A 17793-nucleotide genomic window follows, 5' to 3' on the forward strand; every position below is an offset into this window, starting at 1 on the left:
CTGGGGATTTATCGGCCCTCAATCCCATCAATTTCCCTAACACCATTTCCCTACAAATACTGATTTCTATCAGTTCCTCCCTGTCATTAGACCCTATGTTCCCCGACATCTTTGGGAGGTTATTTGTGTCCTCCTTTGTGAAGACAGAACCAAAGTATGTATTTAATTGGTCTACCATTTCTTTGTTCCCCATTATAAATTCCCCTGATTCTGACTGCAAGGGACCTACGCTTGACTTCACCAATCTTTTTCTCTTCACATATCTATAAAAGCTTTTACAGTCAGTTTTTATGTTCCCTGAAAGCTTACTCTCGTACTCTATTTTCCCCCTCTTAATTAATCCCTTTGTCCTCCTTTGTTGAATCCTAAACTGCTCCCAATCCTCAGGATTATTGCTTTTTCTGGCCAATTTATATGTCCTCTCCTTGGATCTTATGCTATCCCTAATTTCCCTTGTTAGCCACGGTTGAGTCACCTTTTTTGTTTTATTTTTATGCCAAAATGGGATGAATAAATTCTGTAGTTCATCCATGGGATCTTTGAATGTTTGCCATTGCCCATCCACTGTCAACCCTTTGAGTGACATTCCCCAATCAGTCCTACCCAACTCGCACCTCATACCATCGTAGTCTCCTTTATTTAAATTCAGGACCCTAGTCTCTGAGTCAACTATTTCACTCTCCATCTTAATGAAGAATTCTATCATTGCTCCGACCCAAGGGGCCTCGCACAACAAGATTGCTAATTAAACCTTTCTCATTACATAACACCCAGTCTAAGAGGCCTGATCTCTAGTTGGTTCCTCGACATATTGGTCCAGGAAACCATCCCGTATACACTCCAGGAATTCCTCCTCCACAGTATTGTTACTAATTTGGTTAGCCCAATCTATATGTAGATTAAAGTCACCCATGATAACTGCTGTGCCCTTATTGCACGCTTCTCTAATTTCCCGTTTAATGCCACCCCCGACCTCCGCATTACTGTTTGAGTTGTTTGAGCCTCTGATTCTTATCTGTTAGGGGGAAGAATTGGGCCAATGCCACTGAAGAGGCCAAAACATGCAGGCAGTGGGGTTTAGAAGAGAGAGTAGACTGCATGATATGATGATGACAGTGATCAGAGGAGTGTTGATGGGTGAGCACAAATGCACCAAAAAAGATGGGGTCTTGCCAAAACAGCAATTTATGGGTCCAGGATGGGTGGGACCTATGCGGTGGGTGGCTGCCTGTCTCTCTCCCCCATGGCATCGTCTGTGCCCGGATGGGCCTGGAGAGGGAGCATGCGGTGCCCACCGGTAGGCATGAGGCCTTTCGCCACCGGTGGGTGCCGCAGGGTACAGAGTATCTTATTGATATTCACAACATTATAATTTAATTAAAACAGAAAATGCTGAAAATACTCAGCAGGTCAGGCAACACCTGTGGAGGGAGAAACAGGGTTAATGGTTCACATCAATGAACTTTTGCTTTGTTTTTATCGTTTATCTATTGTATTCGTAGTGCCCTCACTTGCCATAACATTTTGTTCCAGACTGGTAACACTGGGGCAACTCAGTACCACCCGCCCCCCAGAAAGAAAGACTTGCATTTATATAGCGCCTTTCACGACCACTGAACATCCCAAAGCGTTTTACAGCCAATGAAGTACTTTTTTTGAAGTGTAGTCACTGTTGTAATGTAGGAAATGTGGCAGCCAATTTGCGCACAGCAAGCTCCCACAAACAGCAACGTGATCAAGACCAGATAATCTGATTTTAGAGATACTGATTGAGGGATAAATATTGTCCAGGACACAGGGGATAACTCTTCTTCGAAATAGTGCCGTGGGATCTTTTACGTCCAACTGAGAGAGCAGACGGGGGCCCCACGGTTTAACGTCTCATCCGCAAAACGGCACCTCCGACAGTGCAGCCCTCCCTCAGCACGGCACTGGAGCGTCAGCCTAGATTTTTGTGCTCCGGTCTCTGGAGTGGGACTTGCACCCACTACAGGTTGACTTTAAAAAAAGAGTCCAACAGCTTTATTTGAAATCACAAGCTTTCGGAGCGCTGCTCCTTCGTCAGGTGAAGTGAAGAGATGCATATAGGCACAGCATATATAGTCAGAGAACACTGCCAGATGATTACAGGTAATCTTTCTAATCTGCCTGTAATCATCTGGCAGTGTTCACAGAATCACAGAAACCCCACAGTGCAGATAGAGGCCATTTCGGCCCATCGAGCCTGCACCGACACATATCCCACCCGATCCCCGTAACCCCAACACATATCCCACCCTATCCCTGTAACCCCACCTATTTAATCCCCCTAACACTAAGGGTCAATTTATCATAGCCAATCAACCTAACCCGCACATCTTTGGACTGTGGGAGGAAACCGGAGCACCCGGAGAAAACCCACGCAAACACGGGGAGAATGTGCAAACTGAATGTGTGGTTCTCTGACTATATATGCTGTGCCTATATGCATCTCTTCACTTCACCTGACAGGAGCAGCGCTCAGAAAGCTTGTGATTTTAAATAAAGCTGTTGGACTATAACCTGGTGTTGTGTGACTTCTCACATTTGTCCACCCCAGTCCAACACCGGCATTTCCACATCTTAAAAAAAGAGGATGGGTGCACTTTCTCCCGCCCGCCTGTGCGCGTCTCTCTTGCGCTGCACGGCTCTCTGCTGGTTTGAAGCTCACGCCGCCTGTTTGTGTGTCCCCCGGTGCAGCTCAGTGTCGAGGCCGGATGTCTGCCTGGCTCGCTCGCTGTGCCCGCCTGCTGCGCCCGCGCCCGCGCCCGTTCACACAACGTTCCACAGGAGCCCCGGCGAGTGTGAGGCAGATTCGTTGCTCGGGAAGAAGCCGGTGAGTAGGCTGCAAGCTGGTTAATGATTTACCGCTGCTGCACGGTTCATTGCGTGCCAGTGCATATGTTAGGCGTACGGCTGCACATCCAAAATATGCGTGCAATTCAGCAGATAGTGAACACTCGATCAACTGCGAGAGAACAATGCGGCTTATTAACAAAAAAAAATGAAACTTTAGTCACGTGTAACGTGCTACTTCATTGACTGGTAACGATTGCTAAACCGTGCGAATCTCAGGCCAGAGCCCGGAGCAATGACCAGACTGTCACAAACGTTCATAAGTGGAGTAGGAGTCACCACCACCTTTGGGGTTCATTCAAGCAATAAATAACCGTTAGGGTTCCTGGGCTGCAAAGCAGGAATTCTGAGTGTGATCTTTTGGGAAGAATTTAGCATTTGTTTCCATGTTAGCTGCACAGCAACAACTTGCATTTTATCCAGCTCCTTTAACATGGAGAAATTCCCATGGTGTTTCACAGGAAAAATGTGGATGCTGAGCCCAATAGATTTCCGGGAGGTTGGAGACCAAAAGCAAAGAAGTGGGTTTCAAGGAGCACCTTAAAAGAGGAGAGGCAGAGGGGTTCAGTTCAGGAAGGGAATTTCAGATTGTGGGGCCCAGGTGACCAAAGACAGGGATACCAATGGTGAGGTGAAGGGAGGGATGGGTGCGCAAAGGCTGAAGCCAGAGGACCACTTTTGTTGTAAGTGATAGCCAACGTATCTGAGTGATGAGGTTCACTAGTCGTTAGACCAAGTATCTATCATTTGTTTAAGAAATATCACAAATCTTCATGATTTTATTTACAATCATTAAGAAAATGTTAGCAGTTACACTCCTGTGCTAGAGGTGTGAGGTGGTTCACCCTGCCCATCCCCTGTATTTATTGGCCCAGAAATTCGGGTCTCCATGGGTGAGTACGCATGGGGTACTCACGCGTAGGCCCAATGAAAGTGCCGGTTTCATGCATGCATTGTGCATGCGTGGGAAACCGGCACTTCCGTTCCCCTGAAAGAAGGGGTTGAGAGGTGGAATGCGTGTGCCGGAGAGGTGGCGCGTGCGCATCGAACTTAGGTTTTTTTTCCAGGTTTTTCCGGGAGGGTAAGTCTCCAGCAGTTACACTTTTAAAAAGCAGGTGCAAAGCCTGCTTTCAACAAGGTAAGTGGTGAATTAATTAAAATTAAAACATTTTTTCCACAGGTTTATTATTTTTAAATACTTTAAAGAAAAGTAAGTTTATTTTTAGCCCCGTTAGAAAATGTAATTAATTTTTTCAACAATTTAAATTATTGTTTAAAATAGTTATTTCATGTAATTTATAGTTATTTTAAAAATGTGATTTAAAAAAAAAAAAATTATTTGAAGTTTTAGTGAAGTTTTGGGGCTTATTGTATTTATAGGTTTGACAGCTCTTCCTGTCAAACTTATGAATGAAGCATTCCCTGCTACCATTGGCTCTCCATGGCCCACGTGATCCCAGGGGACGCATCGAACTAACTGTGCCCCTGGGATACGGAAGCACTGCGTGCCGGCAGTTGGAGGAGGCCCAGGATCGGAATACCACGCGGGCCCACAGCTCAATGGCCGGCGCGCTAGGTAAGTGCAGGTCAGGGGCTTGCACCCACGGGAAGCCCCTGACCTGAATTTCTGGGCCATTGTTTTGTAAATATTGGCCCGGATTTTGCGGTAGGAATAATGGTGAGGCAAACAGCGCTTGCCGTTATTAAGGATAAATCAGACAGCAACTTCTGCCGTTCGCACTCGTACAGTTAAACGCAGAAAGACTCTCCACTGGTTGGAGTCATACCTAGCACAAAAGAAGATGGTTGTGGTTGTTGGGAGGCCAATTATCTCAGCCCCAGGACATCGCTGCAGGAGTTCCTCAGGGCAGTGTTCTAGGCCCAACCATCTTCAGCTACTTCATCAATGACCTTCCCTCCATCATAAGGTCAGAAGTGGGGATGTTCGCTGATGACTGCACAGTGTTCAGTTCCATTCGCAACTTCTCAGATAATGAAGCAGTCCATGGCCGCATGCAGCAAGACCTGGACGACATTCAGGCTTGGGCTGATAAGTGGTGATTAACATTCACGCTACACAAGTGCCAGGCAATGATTATCTCCAACAAGAGAGCGTCTAACCACCGCCCCTTGACATTCAACGGCATTACCATCGCGAATCCCCCAACATCAACATCCTGGGGGTCACCATTGACCAGAAACTTAACTGGACCAGCCATATAAATACTGTGGCTACAAGAGCAGGTATTCTGCGGCAAGTGTATCACCTCCCCAAAACCTTTGCACCATCTACAAGGCACAAGTCAGGAGTGTGATGAAATACACTCCACTTGCCTGGATGAGTGCAGCTCCAACAACACTCAAGAAGCTCGACACCATCCAGGACAAAGCAGCCTGCTTGATTGGCACTCCATCCACCACCTTAAACATTCACTCCCTTCACCGGCGTACCGTGGCTGCAGTGTGTACCATCTGCCTCTTTGCCCAGATAGCAGTACGGCGTTCCAGCAGAGAGGACCTGCGGTGAGGACAGTAGGAGTATGTTTGTGTGTGTGTGTGCTAGGCCAATGTAGCAGAGCCTGGTCTCCAATCGTCTTGGATCCCCTTGCCATTGGAACAAGACCTTGCTCTGTCAAGCCCATGTGGTAGCTGGTGTGCAATGGCCACCCGACGTTAAAAGAACTCACGCACAGGCATCTTCCACCCTTTAACCTGGACCCTGGACTTCCTAACAAACAGACCCCAGTCTGTCAAATTAGGTAACCACACCTCCCCCCCCGCCCCCCCCCCCGACCCTGAACACAGGGGCCCCACAAAGATGTGTGCTGAGCCCCCTCCTCTACTCCCTCTTCACCCATGACTGTGTGGCTGTTCATGGTTCCAACACCATCATCAAGTTTGCGGATGATACCACAGTAGTAGGCCAGATCACCAACGACGATGAGTCAGCCTACAGGGAGGAGGTCCAGCATCTCGTGAAGTGGTGCGCCGATAACAACCTGGCCCTGAACATCAAGAAAACCAAAGAAATCATTGTGGACTTCAGGAAGTCTAAAGGCGGAAGTCACACCCCCATCCACATCAATGGGGCTGTGGTGGAAAGGGTGGACAGCTTTAAGTTCCTCGGAGTCCACATCACGGAAGACCTCTCCTGGTCCCTCAACACCTCCTCTCTGGTGAAGAAGGCCCAGCAGCACCTATATTTCCTAAGGAGGCTGAAGGGATGTAACCTGTCACCCCTGATCCTCTCTAACTTTTACCGCTGCACAATAGAGAGCATCCTGACAAACTGTATCACAGTATGGTATGGCAGCTGTAGCTACTATGACCGGAAAGCCCTGCAGCGGGTAGTCAAAACTGCCCAACGCATTACCGGCACCCGGCTACCGACCATAGAGCACATATACCAGAAACGCTGTTTACGGAGGTCACGGTCCATCATCAAAGACCCTACCCACCCCAGCCACAGTCTGTTCGCCCTCCTGCCATCAGGGAGACGCTACAGATGCATTCGCACCCGAACGACCAGATTTAGGAACAGCTTCTTTCCCAGGGCTGTCATCCTACTGAACTCCACAAATAAACTCTGAAGCCTGCACATCTGCCAATGCACTTTATTATGGTTATGTTTATGTTAATGTATTACAAGCCAAATGTATGTTGAATGTTTAAATGTCTTAATCTAAATGTACACTTTCGGGAGCCGCAAGCCTACATTTCGTTGTACTGCACTTGTGCACTAACAATGACAATAAAAGTTGATTTGATTTGATTTTGATTTGATTTGATTTGATTTTGATTAAAATGAAGTTCGGCACCTGGAACGTAAGGACCCTCATGGACAACCCCAACAGCAACAAACCAGAACGCCGTTGCCCGGGAGTTCAGATGTTTCGACATAGACATCGCCACCCTAAGCAAGACCCGGCGGGCAGGCGAAGGCCAGCTCAAGGAGCAAGGCGGTGGTTACACCTTCTTCTGAAGAGGCAAGCCTGAAGAAGAATGCCGCCTCCACGGGGTAGGCTTCACCATAAAAAATGAGCTAGTTGAACGTCTCAGAGACTCCCCTTGTGGAATAAACGAATGCCTCATGACTCTTCGGCTCACCCTAGCCCGGAACCAGTGCACTACGGCCATCAGTGCGTACGCCCCAACACTGGAAGCCACAGACGAAACCAAACAGTAATTCTACTCCAGCCTCGAACAATCCCTGTCCTGAGTCCCAACGGGCGACAAGCTGATCCTCCTTGGCAACTTTACCGCCAGAGTTGGAATGGACACAGACCTCTGGCGAAGTGTGATCGGCAGAGAGGGGTTAGGGAAAGCCAACACCAACAGTACCCTCCTCCTCACAAAATGCTTAGAACATGGCCGTGTCATAACCAACACCTTGTTCTGTCAAGCGAGCCAAGTACAAGGCTTCATGGCAGCACCTTCGCGCCAAGCACTGGCATCTGCTGGACTACACCATCATCTGAGTGAGGGACCACAAGGACGTCCGCATCACCCGCGCCATGATGAGAGCTGACAACTGCTGGACAGACCACCGTCTAATCCGCTCTGTCATCTCCATCAACGTAGCCCCAAAACAGCGGCGGCAACAGAAACAATACCGCAGGAAAATCAACGCTGGAGCACTCAAAGACCCTGCTAAGAAAGGACCGGGTACTGAAATTGGATGATCAGCCATGATCGCATTGAATGGCGGAGCAGGCTCGAGGGGCCGAATGGCCTACTCCTGCTCCTACCTTCTATGTTTCTATGAAAGCCCTATTCAGCCTGCACCTCACAACCAACTTGGTGACTCCCAGTGATGCAGAGACACAGAGTGCCCACAGCGCCTGGTCTGCACTCAAGGCCTCCATAATCAGCACCTGTGAAGAGACACTGGGTCACTCGACCAGGAAACGCCAAGACTGGTTCAATGAGAACAACCAGGAGATCCTGGAGCTAATAAGCCGCAAGCGCAAGGCATTCCTGATCTGGAAACAGCAACAGAACTCGAGAGCAAGAAAGCAGCTCTACAGACGCCTGAAGGCCGAGGTCCAACAAAAAACTCGCGACCTAAAGAACAGATGGTGGGTGGAGAACGCGCAGGAGATCCAGCAGCTAGCCGACAACCACGACGTGCGTGGATTCTTTAGCGCAGTCAAGACCATCTACGGCCCAAGCACCCAAGGCCCTACCCCACTGCGGGCCAAAAACGGAGAGGTACTCATCAAGGACAGAGAGCCAGTCAGTGCCCGCTGGAAGGGGCACTTCGAAGATCTCCTTAACCGAGACTCTGTCTTCGATGCGAGTGTCCTCAACTCCATCGCGCAGCATGCTACCCGCCGCCACCTCAGCACAACCCCAGCCCGGCATGAGGCTGAAAAGGCCATCCGACAACTGAAGAACAACAAGGCCTCAGGAACAGATGGAATCCCCGCCGAGACACTAAAACATGGCGGAGAAGCACTATTGGTGCGAATACATGAACTCATTTCTCTTATTTGGAAGGAGGAGAGCATGCCAGGGGATCTCAGAGATGCCGTAATTCTGACCATCTTCAAGAAAGGTGACAGGTCTGATTGCGGTAATTACAGAGGAGTCTCCCTGCTGTCTGCCACAGGGAAAGTCATCGCAAGAATCCTCCTCAATCGCCTTCTCCCAGTGGCTGAAGAGCTCCTCCCAGAGTCCTAATGTGGATTCTGCCCACTAAGGAGCACAATGGACATAATCTTCACCGCACGTCAACTACAAGAGAAATGCAGGGAACAGCACCAACTGCTGTACGTGGCCTTCTTTGAGCTCACAAAGGCCTTCGACACAATCAACTGTGAGGGATTATAGAGCGTCCTCCTCAAATTTGTCTGCCCTCAAAAGTTTGTCACCATCCTCCGCCTGCTTCACGACGACTTGCAAGCCATGATCCTGACCAACAGATCCACCACAGACCCAATTCACGTACGGACCGGGGTCAAGCAAGGCTGTGTCATTGCACCAACGCTCTTCTCGATCTTCCTGGCTGCAATGCTCCATCTCACCCTCAGTAAGCTCCCCGCTGGAGTGGAGCTAATCTACAGAACAAACAGGAAAGTGTTTAACCTCCGTCGCCTCCAGTCCAAATCCAAGGTCATCCCATCCTTTGTCATCGAATTACAGTATGCAGACGACGCTTGCGTCTGCGCACGCTCTGAGGTCGAACTCCAAACCATCGTCAACACCTTCACCGAAGGCATGGGCATGGGCCTTACACTAAATATCCGCTAGACAAAGGTCCTCTACCAACCTGCCCCCGCCACACTACTGCTCCCCGATTATCAAAATCCACGACGAGGCCTTGGACAACGTGGACCACTTTCCATACCTCAGGCGCCTACTGTCAACAAGGACAGACGTCGATGACAAAGTCCAACACTGCCTTCAGTGTGCCAGTGTAGCCTTCGGTCGCCTGAAGAAGAGAGTGTTTAAAAACTAGGACCTCAAACCCAGCCCCAAGCTCATGGTCTACAGAGCAGTAGTGATAGCCATCCTCCTGTATGCTTCAGAGACATGGACCATGTACAGCAGGCACCTCAAAGTACTGGAGAGGTACCACCAACGCTGCCTCCGCAAGATCCTGCAAACCCATTGGCAGGATAGGCGCACCAACGTCAGTGTTCTCGCTCAGGCCAACATCCCCAGCATCGAAGCTTTGACCACGCTCGATCAGCTCCGATGGACGGGCCACATCGTCCGCATGCCCGATACGAGACTCCCAAAGCAAGCGCTCTACTTGGAGCTCTGACACGGCAAGAGAGCCCCAGGTGGGCAGAGGAAATGCTTCAAGGACACCCTCAAAGCTTCCTTGGAAAAAGTGCAACAACCCCACTGACACCTGGGAATCCCTGGCCCAAGACGGCAAAAAGTGGAGGAGAAGCATCCGGGAAGGCACCGAACACCTCGAGTCTCTTCGCCGGGAGCAAGCGGAAGCCAAGCGCAAACAGCGGAAGGAGCACATGTCAACCCAAGAACCTCACTCGCCTGTCCCTCCAACCACCGTCTGCCCCACCTGTGACTGTAGGTCCCACATTGGACTCATCAGTCACCTGAGAACTCATTTCTAGTGTGGAAGCAATTCATCCTCGGTTCCGAGGGTCTGCCTAAGAAGAAGAGTGTACCATCTACAAGATGCACTGCAACAACTCGCCAAGGCTTCTTCAAAAGCACTTCCCAAACCCATGACCTCTACCACCTAGAAGGACAAGAGCAGCAGGTGCATGGGAACACCACCACCTCCAAGTTCCCTTCCAAGTTACACATCATCCTGACTTGGAAATACATCACCGTTCCTTCATAGTCGCTGGGTCAAAATCCTGGAACTCCCTGCCTAACAACACCATGGGAGTACCTTCACCACATTGACTGCAGCGGTTCAAGAGGGCGGCTCACCACCATCACCTTCTCAAGGGCAATTAGGGATGGCCAATAAATGCTGGCCTTGCCAGTGATGATACATCCCAGGAATTATTTTTTTAAATCAGGAGGTTGCTGCCCGATTTGCCCTGCTGCTCCACAAGCTTCGCTGCACTGGTACCGCGGGAGAGATTCGGCATGAAAACACAAACGGCAAAAAATTGGGGTACGTACCCACAAGTTACCCACTAAACACACCAGAAAAAGTTAGGACTGGTGTAAGTGAATCTTTAACGGCATGTTAAGTCTTAATTATTATCAAGCAACCTCTGGCACTGAAAATTTACAAAGCGTGGAGTCTCATTCCTTCAGATTTTAATTATTGTTGGAGATTTTTCTGAAAATTAAAATGTTTTAAGAACATTTTCTTTCTGTCTCTTAATCCCATCGTTCTTTCCTCTTTATTTGCTTTGTGTACATGATTCTACATTGAATTTAGTATACTAATTTATACTAATACGAAAGCAAAATACTGCGGATGCTGGAAATCTGGAAAAAGAACAGAAATGCTGGAAATACTCAGCAGGTCATCTGTGGAGAGAGAAACAGAATTAACGTTTCAGGTCGATGACCTTTCCGGTGATCGAACGGTTCTGACAAAAGGTCATCGACCTGAAACGTTAACTCTGGTTTCTCGTTCCACAGATGCTGCCTGAGTATTTCCAGCATTTTCTGTTTTTATTACTAATTTATACTTCCTGGTTTAGTCTCTGCATGTCTCAGTAAGGAGTCTTCAATCTGATTTGTTTGAGGAGACACACGGTTGCTTGCCTTGTTCACCAAGTTCCCTAACCCCCGTAGAGAGCCCTGTGCTGAAATGGAGCTCTAATTACCGTAAGTTGCCGCGTAAAAGCCCACGAAAAGTTTGTGGGCAGCTGTAAGCTTAATGAATGGCGAGGGCCACTCCTTCGCCACTGACCGCAAAATCCGGGCCATTATTGTTTTATATCAAAGATGAAAAGTTTCCAGGTGTAATTGCAATGCCTAAACTTGGACACTCGATGGCAAACACACCATAAAACAAAGCATAGAAACAATAAAATTGGCACCCTTTCTTTTTTGGACCCATTCATGATCACTGATATTCATGTGATATTCAGCACTACTCTGTGACTGTTGCAATGCACATTTCTGCAATTCGCTTCCTCTAGCATGCATTGCTGTATGCAAGCTTTCCTTCAGCAGCATTTGGTTCAATTGATTTTGTGGCGTTCCTGGTCCTCGGTTCACTCCTGCGCTCCCATTACCCCGTACAGCGATGAATTAACACTCGGGAGTTTATATCAAACATTGAACTCCTTCCCTTACACTATACCTTCAACACCTAATGCCTTTCCATCCAGTTCCTCTGAATGCCTTCTTCATTAAGTCAGTGCTACCTGGTTTTTGATCTTCATTCTTGCACAACACAAATTAAACTTTGAGATTGTCTTGAATGCTTTATAAATGATTGATGCAATCAAGATATTTCAGAAAAGGAGTCTGCATCTTTGTCCTCATTGCTCTTCACTCTATGAAGACCTGTTTCACCTAAACATTCCTGAATATTTGCCCTGTGCTATTTTTTTTACAGAGACCGCAAGGTCATCAGACACATCTTACTTACATTTTCTTTGATTGACAGGAGTTGCTGCCTTCTTTGAAGAGTTCCCTTGACAGTGCTCCGAGGAATTGAAATTTATTTGATACAATTTGCAACTTGCTGTTTTCAGTCTGACTCTGTTAAAGGAGAGTTTTTGTGTAGTATGAATACATTGAATAAGGTGCACTTATCCCTTTAATGGCCCAGAAATTAGGATCGGGAGCTTGCCGCGCGTGCAAGCCCCTGATGTGCACTTACCCGGCGCGCTGACATTTCAATCTTGGCCCGCATTGCATTTCCTGTCACTGGCCCGCTTCAGGTCCTGCCGCGCTGTGCGTGCGTGACCCAGCGGCGTACTTAGTGCGATGAGCCGGCTGGGATCACGTGAGCACTGGGCAACCAATGGGAGGTTGCAAAAGTTCATTCATGAGTTTGATAGTAAGAACTGTCAAACTCATGAAAACTCCTGGCCCCAAAACACTACTTAAACTTGAAAGAAAATTTAAAAAAACATCGCACTACTTAAATGAACTATAAATAACTGTAAAAAACTATTTTAAACAATAATTTTTAATTTTGAAAAAAATTATTATATAACAAATCGGGGCTAAAAATACACTTACCTTACTGTAAAGTCTTCAAAAATAATGAACCTGTGGAAAAAATGTCTAATTTTACTTAATAGACCACTTACGTGTTAAAAGTAAGTACTTACGGCTGCTTTCTTCACACGTAAAAACCGGAGTCTTTTCCCCACGGGCAACTCTTCAAAAAAAAAAGGAAGTTCAGCGCGCACGCGCTACCTGAAACCTCGCACGCGTTCTGCCTCTTAACCCCTTGGGTCAGAGGAGAGGAAATGCCGGTTTTCCCCGCATGCGCTGTGCATGCTGAAAACCGGCAATTCCTCCAGGCCCACGCGTGAGTACCCCGTCCGTACTCACGCGTTGGGACGGGAATTACTGGCCCAATGTGTAACAAAGCTTAGGTTTGGCCAAAAGAAAATTCAGTAGATAGCAACTTTGTCGTTTTTGTTGCTGAATTTACAAGTGTTTTTCAGTGCCACTTGGCTAATTATGTTTAACGCATTTAAAAAACAACTTTTGTGACAGTTCACCAGCCCCCCACCCCGCCGACAAGTTCTTTTGGGCTATTCTGAAGAGCATTGGAGTTGAATTAATGGGCTATACTATCCCAAATTCCTTTTTGCAGCTCGTAGAATGGGCTAATTTTTAACAACTGTTTAATTCTTTGCCCTTTCCTCTGCTAATGTTAGTGATTCGTGCAAGGTTTCGTGGGCCGCAGACCTCATCCCTGTGAGGCTGGAAACCGAGTGTCAAGAGCCGAGGCAACCACATGACCATCATAGCTTAGTCCGATCATATTGTCTCCCACATACTTTCAGCAAAAAGGCACTGGATTGCAGTCAGGAGTGAGTCCTGATTGATTTTGCTTTTTAGCAGCCGAGGTCACTGAGGCCAATTGTAGCGATTCCTAGCCGGGTGAGATTGTCTAGATCAGTACAGAGCCTTACCTGAACCTTGTAACTTCATGGACTGTAGGGATCAATGTCACACCATGCAGTGCATTTATCCACTGAACCAGACGCTACCTGCTCAAGATTAAACTAAAAAGTAAAGCACTTCAGAGTAACAGGAATGTATTAAGGCCCAGGTATGTTCCATGCCCATCATGCTGTAAGACAAATTAGTTTTTATCTGGATGATTTTACACTATAAATTCAAATTTATACAGCACAATATGTTAATTTTCATTGCAAAACTGTACAAAATGCTCGTCAGTTCAAAATATTTATTATGTTATTTTTTTTAAAGCTTGTGTTCACAGACTTTCCCCACGCTACCTTCAGGAGCAGAAATTGGTCTTGACTATCAAACAAATTCATCAAAAATAATGGACATTAACAAGTTTCGATGGGATCTAACACCAGATCGAATCAAATCTCAGACAGATGCTCTCATCCGTAAAACCACGCAAGTGTATGACAGTGTTGGAGCACTAGATATTAAAGAAGTCACATATGAAAACACTTTGAAGGCTCTGGCAGATGTGGAAGTTGAGTATGCTGGTAAGTCATCAGATAGTAAATAAAATCACATTGTTTGACTTGCAATTGAAATGCCATCATATGGTTGGCGCTGTCAGGAGAATGCATTTTGCCTAGGCCTAGCAGCTGACCCCTGCATCTAGCATTCAAAGGGCAAAAATCACAGGAAGCATGTTGGCGGGCATATTCCCTCAATTTGTATATCATTACATAGAAACATAGAAGATAGGAGCAGGAGTAGGCCATTCGGCCCCTCGAGCCTGCTCCGCCATTCAGTGAGATCATGGCTGATCATCCAAATTCAGTACCCTGTTCCTGCCTTCTCTCCATATCCCTTTAGCCTTAAGAAATATATCTAACTCCATCTTGAATATATTTAATGAATTGGCCTCTACTGCCTTCTTTGGTAGAGAATTCCACAGGTTCACCACTCTCTGGTGATCATTGATATACACCTGCCCACACATGGGCAAGCATACCCCTGTCACTCATGTACTAGGAAATGGGGCAAGGGACAAGAAGGCTGGAATGCAACGGGGCATGTCCCTGAGCACTTTTCAATCGCCCACTTCAGATTAATTGGAAAAATAGGTGGAGTGGGAGAAGTCTATAACAATGTCTATGCTGGAAATTAAATACTTTTCTCCTCAGAGTGGGGCTTGCTGGACAGTGGAGAGTGAGGATTTTAAAGGAGAGGTTAGAGGTAAGAGGGTGGAACAAGGTGAGGTGCTTAAAGGAGGAGATGCTGCCAGAGGTGTAAGGGAGAGACCACGGTGAGATTTGGTGAAAAGGGCCACACCGCTATCATGGCGGTTTGGACGGGGCAGATGGAAAGTATTGCCAAGTGGGGAGGCTATTTGTTTTCCTTAAGGAACTCAAATTCTCCTTAACAAATTCATATTCATCTATCTCTAGTATCCTCAAGGATAAACTTCTATTTCTTTACTTATTTAAGTCTGTTTGCCAGCTAAGGGCACTAACAGGGTCTTCTATCGATTGCACTTTGAACCAATTGATTCTGGTGATTAAAGTTCCTTATTTGGAGGAATGCCTTTCTGGCGGCCATCCTGTTGAGTTAGAGATCCCAGTTGCCGGCATTGACTACCCCTTTATGCAGTTCTTCAAGGATGGAATTTGTCTTGAAACCTAGCCTGATGTTTCTTCCCAAAAGTTACTCTTCCTGGCACTTAGGATAAAAGCTGGATAGAATGATTAACTAATCAATTCAACCAGCACTATGAGTTTCATTGTCTCAACGTCACACCTGCAGTGATTGAATTAAGTTTTTCATATCAACTGGCCCTATATTCTCATAAAAAGATACTAACTCGGACATCTTAACAAAGCTAAGATTTATGTAGTGACATATGAAGTGCTTGTAATAGTAACAAACCATCAATGTCAAATGTTACTTCTTGGAGAGTGCCTACTTGTTCATGCAATTGTCCTTGTTTCCTGAAGATAAATTAATTTCCTCTTTCTTTTGCACCGTACAATGGGCCCTAGAATGCACCATTATGTGGATAGACTGGAGAAGCTGGGGATGTTCTTCTGAGAGCAGAGAAGACTCAGAGGAGATTGATAGAGGTGTTCAAAATCATAAAGGGTTTAGATAAAGTAAATGAAGAAAAACTTTATGGCTGAAGGGTCGATAACAAGAGGGCACAGATTTAAGGTGATTGGCAAAAGAACCAGAGGCGACATGAGGGAAAACTTTTATACACAGCGAGTAGTTAGAATCTGGAATGCACTGCCTGATAGGGCGGTGGAGGCAGATTCAATCGTGGCTTTCAAAAGGGAATTGGATAAATACTTGAAGGAGAAAAAAATTGCAGAGATATGGGGGGAGAGTGGGACTAACTGGATTGCTCTTCGAAAGAGCCGGCGCAGACTCGATGGGCTGAACGGCCTCCTTCTGTGTTGTACTATTCTGTGATTCTATGATTAGAATTGTGCATGCCTCCTGGAAATTCTGGGCCTGTGTGTGGACGCTCTACCAGCGACTTAGTAAATTGTGTGTTCTTTAATGTCATTCCAATCATAGAACCTCCTGTAGCTAGTTGGGATGGCAACATTAGGTATAATAACATTTCTTTTTGGGAATGAAAGTTTATTCCAGCAATATAAAATCTCACTGCGTATGAAAGCATTTTTACTAGAGATGCAATGAAAGATTACCTTTTTTTAAATTCGTTTTATGGGATGTGGGCGTCGCTAGCAAGGCCAGCATTTATTGCCCATCCCTAATTGCCCTTGAGAAGGTGGTGGTGAGCCGCCGCCTTGAACCGCTGCAGTCCGTGTGCTGCAGGTACTCCCGCAGTGCTGTTAGGTAGGGAGTTCCAGGATTTTGACCCAGCGACAGTGAAGGGTCGGCGATATACTTCTAAGTCAGGATGGTGTGTGACTTGGAGGGAAACTTGGAGGTGGTGGTGTTCCCATGCGCCTGCTGCCCATGTCCTTCTTATTCAGCTCTCAGAACTTGCATGTTGAAACTCTGAGTATTTCCTTCTCGTACTCATTGTTCTTACCACGCACTCGGCTTAACATTGCTTAATCTGAGCACTAATTATCTTGCTGTTGCTGAATTAACTTAAGAAAGCAAGGGTTGTCAAGGTATCAATTTTCACTTAGTCTATTAAACTAGACATGACTAATTTTAAGTTTGGTAAAGTGATACTCATTTTCCTAACTAGCAGCAAACATTACACTTCAAATATTGTGTGAAGTGCTTTGTGACATTTTTGAGAGAAGTGATGAGGAACTATATAAAGGCAAGTCTTTTCTTTCATTGGTCTGCACCCACTGCTCATAGTCAGCATTGTAGATTACATTTTTTCAGTATTTTCCTTAGCTGCACTACTAGTATCCATTTCAATATATATGTTTTTTAAAAACACCTACATTCTTGTTTCCTTTCACTTTCAGTGGGACACAACAATCTGACTTTTCTAAAACATGTTTCTCATCACAAAGATGTGCGTGCTGCAAGCACCGAGGCAGACAAGAAGCTTTCGGAGTTTGATGTGGACATGTCTATGAGAGGCGATGTGTTTCAACGGATTCTGGCTCTACAGGTGAATGCTTTGACTAATACTTCAGTGACAGTTGTACCCAGACTTCGGTTGAAAGATGCAGCAGATTATCAAATGGACTTTAGGAATTGTACTCTTATTAACTGAGGGAAAGTGATCATTTTCTTTCTTGAAGTAGAAAGAATTCACTTGCACAGTGGGAACACTGAATCACTTTACTGCCTTGAAGCAAGGACTTGAAATGGCCAGTTAGAAACCTGCATCATACTCAGTTATGTAATCGATGACCAGTCTTTATGTACAAACTGTGATGCATCAGCAGGGTTGGTGGCTTAAATATCTTCAGATACCAGGAGCAAGGGAAGAGTAATTTACCTCAAGGGGGAGCGAGGATGAACATAATGGGTGCATTCATTCAACTTTTAATAGGGTACAGGAAACTTTGGTTTATCTGGAGGTTAACTGTCCGGAATGCTCGAGCCACCGGCAAAAATCAGGAGCCGTTTCGTTAGTTTTTTTTCTTTTCGTTGCTTTTTTTTCACCAGTCAGGCTCTGCAAGGTCTCGCTGAAGCTGTTGCTAAGCTACAGAGACGCTTGCAAGGTACGGCCGACTGTTTAGAAGCTGTGGGTTTGTTGCCAGATACGGAGCTCAAAATCTCCGTATGTTTCAACATTAGCGCTGGTTTGTCCGGCAGTTTTGATGGGACGGCAACAGCTCGGTCCCGTCGGTGCTGGATAGCACAAAGTTTCGTGTATGTTGTTTTATACAGTAACAGTTAGTCCAGTTCATAAGCATTACTGTA

The 17793-nt window shown here is 46.4% G+C and overlaps 1 protein-coding gene across 2 annotated transcripts in view; it reads left to right on the plus strand.

Annotated features, from left to right (window-relative positions):
• The first annotated feature begins 2669 nt into the window (after positions 1 to 2669).
• LOC147124091 (neurolysin, mitochondrial-like) overlaps positions 2670 to 17793 on the plus strand; it is a 60931-nt gene continuing 45807 nt past the window's right edge. The window contains exons 1-3 of one of the 2 annotated variants that reach the window (XM_085981586.1): positions 2670 to 2854; positions 13726 to 13979; positions 16884 to 17032. In XM_085981586.1, the coding sequence (XP_085837712.1) occupies positions 2736 to 2854; positions 13726 to 13979; positions 16884 to 17032 (522 nt within the window). In that variant the 5' untranslated portion in view covers positions 2670 to 2735. Of the gene's footprint in view, positions 2855 to 3044; positions 3064 to 13725; positions 13980 to 16883; positions 17033 to 17793 lie in introns of those variants that run through there. The other variant, XM_085981595.1, reaches the window with a different exon arrangement.

Source organism: Somniosus microcephalus, chromosome 1 (assembly GCF_052327205.1).
Source record: "Somniosus microcephalus isolate GS21.2 chromosome 1, FLI_Smic_1.0, whole genome shotgun sequence".
NCBI classification, from domain to species: domain Eukaryota; kingdom Metazoa; phylum Chordata; class Chondrichthyes; order Squaliformes; family Somniosidae; genus Somniosus; species Somniosus microcephalus.